Source organism: Myotis brandtii, unplaced genomic scaffold, assembly GCF_000412655.1.
Source record: "Myotis brandtii unplaced genomic scaffold, ASM41265v1 scaffold358, whole genome shotgun sequence".
In the NCBI taxonomy this organism is placed as follows: domain Eukaryota; kingdom Metazoa; phylum Chordata; class Mammalia; order Chiroptera; family Vespertilionidae; genus Myotis; species Myotis brandtii.
In genome coordinates this window covers 3,256,459-3,262,198 of record NW_005363772.1, presented here as the reverse complement: position 1 = coordinate 3,262,198, position 5,740 = coordinate 3,256,459, and the positions used below count along the sequence as shown (strand labels likewise).

Below are 5,740 nucleotides of genomic sequence, written 5' to 3'. Positions count from 1 at the left end.
CCTCCCTCCCTTCCTCCCCCCTCCTCTTTCTCTAAAATTAACAAAAAAATATCTCACCAAAACAAAAAAAGAATTGCTCTTTATTTTGAGATATTTTCCTTCTTATATTGTATTTAAATAACATTCATTTTTGAAACGATCGTAATAATAGAGAGGAAGGTTATTTGTTTTAGTTTTCCTACTCAGTAAAATAATGTTTTGGAAAAATTTTGTTCATGCAATGCAAAAAAAATCCAAGAAATGGCGCTTCCGGGCTCATCTGAGAAGGGGTGGCTCAGCATCCGTAGAAGTTTTGCAGCCCGTGTAGACTGCGCCATCTGCCTCCTGACAGAGGAAGGGTTGGGGATGTCTGTGGGCAGGGATGGTTATTAATACTAAGTGGGTCTGTACATTATTTTAGTTTTGTGGTTTTTCTTTAGAGTGGTCTGTTTTTGTGGCTGTGCAGGAATGTGGTTTGGGGGAACTTCCAGGTCCCTTTGGAAAGCCTGGTTTTATTTTATTATTTATAATGAGATGAAAATCAGTCAGAGGTGTTTCCTGGTTTTCCTCATGTACCCACTTCATTATGAAGCAGAAGTGGGGGTGGCGGTGAGGAGGAACCCAAAGAAGTCAAATTGGAAAGCTGGTGAGTTTGGAGTTTTTGTTTCATGGGTACCTTGTTATGTGGGTACATGATATGTGCATGAATGTATACATGTATTTAACAGAGGAGATCCTAGAATAAGGGGTAACCCATGTCCTTTCCCTACAGCTACTGCATATAAAGAGCAACAAGTACCTGACTGTCAACAAGAGGTTACCTGCTCTGCTTGAGAAGAATGCCATGCGCGTGTCCTTGGACGCTGCAGGAAATGAAGGGTCTTGGTTTTACATCCATCCCTTCTGGAAGCTGAGAAGCGAGGGGGACAATGTAAGTACATATACAATTCAGAGAATAACAGTGCATTCATAAAGACAATAATCCTTAATGAGAGAACCCATAAAGTAACAAGGAATTAGAGTTCTCAGTCTTCACCTATGATTTTATATTCCTATCTTTAATAGGTTAAAAGCACTTATTTGTCATACAAACTATGCTCAGGAATTTTAAAAGGACAAAGTTTAAATTAATATAATATCACCTTCCAACTCGAATTTGTGTCAGGGAACTTAAGTAACCTTAACGTTGGCTGTGCTTTAGAAGAGAGAGGTGGGGTTTGCGTTTCTGCCTAATCAGGAGGGAGCCTGGCTGTAAGGAAGCAGAACTCTGCCTAGCACATCATGTCTGCTCCTCTGAATTAATAGAGTAACACAGTGAACCATGCTGGTATTTTGTTCACTGGCTCTACGGTCTACTGTCTACAGTCAATACATCTTAATAGATGTGTAATGTATGAGGAGCTATAGGTTGGCCCTTGCTCGTTGATGGCATTGAACCTACGTTGTGGAACATGGGCATATTGTTTCCTGTAAATGTTGGCAGTTGCTAAATTTTGTGCTGGTTTACGGAGTAGAGAAAATAAAAATTACGTGAAATGGTTCAGTGCTTCTCAACCTTCCTAATGCCGCGACCCTTTAATACAGTTCCTCATGTTGTGGTGACTCCCAACCATAAAATTATTTTCGTTGCTACTTGATAACTGTAATTTTGCTACTGTTATGAAACATAATGTAAATATCTGATATGCAGGATGTATTTTCAGGGGTCGCGACCCACAGGTTGAGAACCGCTGAATTAGACCCACAGTAAGATGTTTTATGTGTAATAAAGCAGCAGGTGATAGTCCTTAGCACATAGGAGATGCTCAATACATGCTGATTGATAGTCAATACTGAATAAGTTTCCTAAATAGAATACCCCACAAATATTGGGTCAAGTGATTAAGAAAAAATCGTTGAGATAAAAAAAACCACATTATAAGTTCAGAACAATATAAATGTGTAATTATTCTGATAGTTTTCTCAATTATATTTTAAATATGTTGGATATTTCTTGTCTTAGAAATGTCTTCTTTTATAACAAATCTATTTTCCAGTGAATTTTGAAGTACAAAGTCTATTCCACAGGATGCAAGCTTCATGGTTTAATTTGTTAATAAATTATCTGGTGATGTCCTCCTAGGTAAGGTTCGGGTGCAGCATGGCATGCAGGGATGTAATGCACTTTAAGTCTTGTGTTGATTCCTCAAGAAACAAGTCTTACCTTTTTTTTTTCTTTTGGCATCAAGTGATGTGTGCTGTGAGCATGATACATATATTTACTTTGAATAGGTAGTTAATTACAATCAACTCTCAATTATTCAGGGGCTGATTATGTTTATGAACAACCTATTCCCTTCCTTGTTTTGCTTGTTCCCCTCTCCAGCCCCGCACTGAGTAGTGTCCCTGTCTTTAGGAGGCCCATGAAAATTAAATGTCAAAACAGACAAAACACGAGCTCAAGCTCTGAAGGAATGCGATGAAATGATTGGATATACCAGGTGAATAGATTAGCTGTAGATTTTAAAAATGCATTCTATCCTGTTTATTTATTTATTCTATCTGTTCTTTCTCTGCTTCCAAATGCCTTTATGGGGCCAACAGAGAGTTGAATGTAATGAACTATTTGGAATAATTAGTTGTATTGCGGAAATAAAAACAAGCCACCACCCAAACACTAGGTCTTGGTTAAAATGGACATTGTAATTGTTCGGTGCCGTAGAAATCCTTTTCTATAGATGTGCTCCGTAAAGCATGGCTACAACAACCTCCCGCATTGCTGTCTGCTGAAATGGCTCACTGTCGTTGCTCACCACCGTGTAGCTTTTGTGTGTGATGGAGGATGCCGTGAAAGCATAAGCACAACCACAACCCTGCATTTGCCACATAAATAGTTGTACTATAATGCTTATTTTCTTCCCTAGGAATAGGCAGCATTTTTTCTAAAATATTAAGTCTACAGTATTTTATTGGAGGCAAATGCAGATACTGTCACTTCACAACAAATGGTTTAATATTTACTGATTTTTAAAAAAATTCATATTAAACTTAGAAGAGGAAATTTCAAGGTTCAAAGGATCTTTAAAATTATATTTTACTATTTAGCAATTACTTTTAGGTTATAAGTATCCAACAAGATGTTTGGTTACTGAAATGAAATGCAAGAATGAGGCTGGGGAGAAAAATGCTTATATCTTCAAAAAGCAGTGGTTTCTGTACCTTTGTCATATGTCTAAAGAATTATGGGATAGTTTTAGGAGAAAATAGATTCATGGATTCCTCAACTTCCAGCTGTGTAGAAGCCCTTGCTTGCTGTTGAGTAGCTAGAAAGTCCCTGGGGGCGGCCTTGAGCAGAGTACATAAATATTTTATTTTCATTCATCTTCCCATGATTGAATAGTCGGTTTTTTCATTTTCAACTTTGATCTAAGAAGACATTAGTTCTTTACCATGATGGTAGATTTTAAAAGTGAGAAAAGGATAGGCCTTTTTCAATCAAGAGAAAAATTCAACTCTTAGGGAAAGAGACTCTTCAAATAGCAAGTAGATTTTGCTATTTTGTAAAACTGGACACCTTAGATTTATAGCCAAGGCAGGACTAAGACTGATGGTTTTGCTTTCTACTGCAAGGTTCTTTTCCTCATACCAGGTGCCACTTCAAAAGAAGGGTAGCTGCTAATGGCATTAGAATATTCTTAATATTCAGTAAGATCCCAGCTTGAATCTTACCTGGCTGGTATGTAGAATCAATAGAAGTGCTTTTGGAATTGAAAATGTTTAGATGTTTGTGCACTAGAGCAAATGTGATGTGGCAGACAATGACTTTATCCTCAAGTTCTGTATTCAATAGATAGCTTCTCAGAAGGCAGCTGACTTCGTCAGTGGATCAGGCCCCAGGCTGCACTCTTCTGAGAATCTCACCACAGTTTATATTTACCAAGTTATCTAAGTAGTTGTGTATTCTTTGAAAATAGGAACTATTTCTTACCCTCTTTTGTATTCTTCCATTCACCTCTTACTGTTCTTTTTATTTCTTGTGATTGGCATACTGCTTGTTTCATTTGAAAGTCTTATTCAGCTTGGTTAGTCAAAGTAATCATCAGGAACATGACCTGGAAATCAATGAATTAATATTAGATTCTCCTCGTGAATACTGTTCTTATGAAACCTTAGAATTTGCAACATTTTGGTTATGTGGCTGGTCTCTTAAAAATATATAAGTTGTGCCTGGCCGAGGTAGTTCAGTGGTTGAGTATCAACCTATGAACCAGGAAGTCACATTTCAATTCCTGGTCCTGGCATATGCCTGGTTGCGGGTTCTATCCCTGCTCGTGAGGAGGCAGCTGATCAATGATTCTCTCTCATCACTGATGTTTCTATCTCTCATTCCCTCTCCCTTCCTCTCTGAAATCAATAAAAATATATTTAAAAAATATGTAAGTCACAATGGGTGTTATTTTAAAGTACATATAACATATGGATTGGCTCAAAGCTTACAAACAACTATAGTAAAATAGTAAGACTTAGAGCAGTGAATATTGGTGTAACCAAAAGCATTCTTTTATTTGGAAGAACATAGCTAAAATATAGAATTACATTTAGCAACTTATTGGCTAATATTTACTTTGGTTCAGATAAGAATGACAGAGTAAACCAGACCCAACGTTCTTTAAGAAATTGGAAAACCAGATGCAGCCCCGTGAGGCTGTGGAGTCAGTCCCACTGTTTATGGTAAGGAGGACTACTCGGCCTTGCACGTGGCCGAGACTTAGAGCTGCCTTGGGGTCATGTGCAATAACAAGTTGTGGTGTCTTTTTTTTAAAAAATATATTTTATTGATTTTTTACAGAGAGGAAGGGAGAGGGTTAGAGAGTTAGAAACACCGATGAGCGAGAAACCTCCATCAGCTGCCTCCTGCACACCCCCTACTGGGGATGTGCCCACAACCAAGGTACATGCCCTTGACCAGAATCGAACCTGGGACCCTTCAGTCCACAGGCCGATGCTCTATCCACTGAGCCAAACCGGTTAGGGCAGTGGTGTCTCTTTTTTTGAGGATGTTGGGAATATGTTTACATCATGTTGACTTTTATGTGTTCTTGTTTATACTTAATTTTAAGAAATACCAATGCATGGTTCAAAATGGAAAATAATATAAAGATATATTGTGAAATGTCTTCTAGCCTTTTTACCATCACCCCAGTTCCCACCCCTCTTCCAGTTAACCACGAGAAGCGTTTCTTATGCATATACTTTTACTCCCTTCCCTTCCTTCTTTTTTTACACAAAAATAACCCAGCTCTGCCCCATTTACATCTCCCTCAGCACTGTTTCTTGTTGCTCTCTCCTTGTCTATACACAGAGAGTTTCTATGATGGGTCTGTGTGTCACATCATCTGACTAATGATGACTTGAAAGGCAGGGTGATGTTTAGAAGCTATTTCTGCAAACCAGGCATCTCTGTCATATTTGAATCTCCAGATATGTGAGCACAGTACCATGTGTGAATGTGGATTCCTGTATCCTATCTAATAAAAGGGTAAAATGCAAATTAACTGCCACTCCATCACAAAGATGGAGGCGCCTATAGCCACAAGATGGTGGCGCCCAGTCCCCTCAGCCCCACTGCTGGAGTGTCCGTTCCTGTCAGCCCTGCTGGGGGGAGCGGTGGCCAAGCGGCCCGGCTGGATCTGCCCTCAGGCGACGAGCCCCAGCGTCCTGCGTACCCCGGACCGCAGAGAGAGGGTGGGCGGGCCTCTGGCCAGAGGCCGGCTGGGGGGTG

The 5,740-nt window shown here is 39.4% G+C and overlaps 1 protein-coding gene across 7 annotated transcripts in view; it reads left to right on the top strand.

The window, feature by feature from the left end:
* Positions 1-5,740, top strand: part of ITPR2 (inositol 1,4,5-trisphosphate receptor, type 2) — a 401,602-nt gene that overhangs the window by 55,130 nt on the left and 340,732 nt on the right. For 5 of the 7 annotated variants that reach the window (XM_014544263.1, XM_014544264.1, XM_014544265.1 and 2 more), the window contains exon 4: positions 752-910. In XM_014544263.1, the coding sequence (XP_014399749.1) occupies positions 752-910 (159 nt within the window). Of the gene's footprint in view, positions 1-751; positions 911-2,015; positions 2,102-2,344; positions 2,460-5,740 lie in introns of those variants that run through there. The other 2 variants (XM_014544267.1, XM_014544268.1) reach the window with 2 other exon arrangements.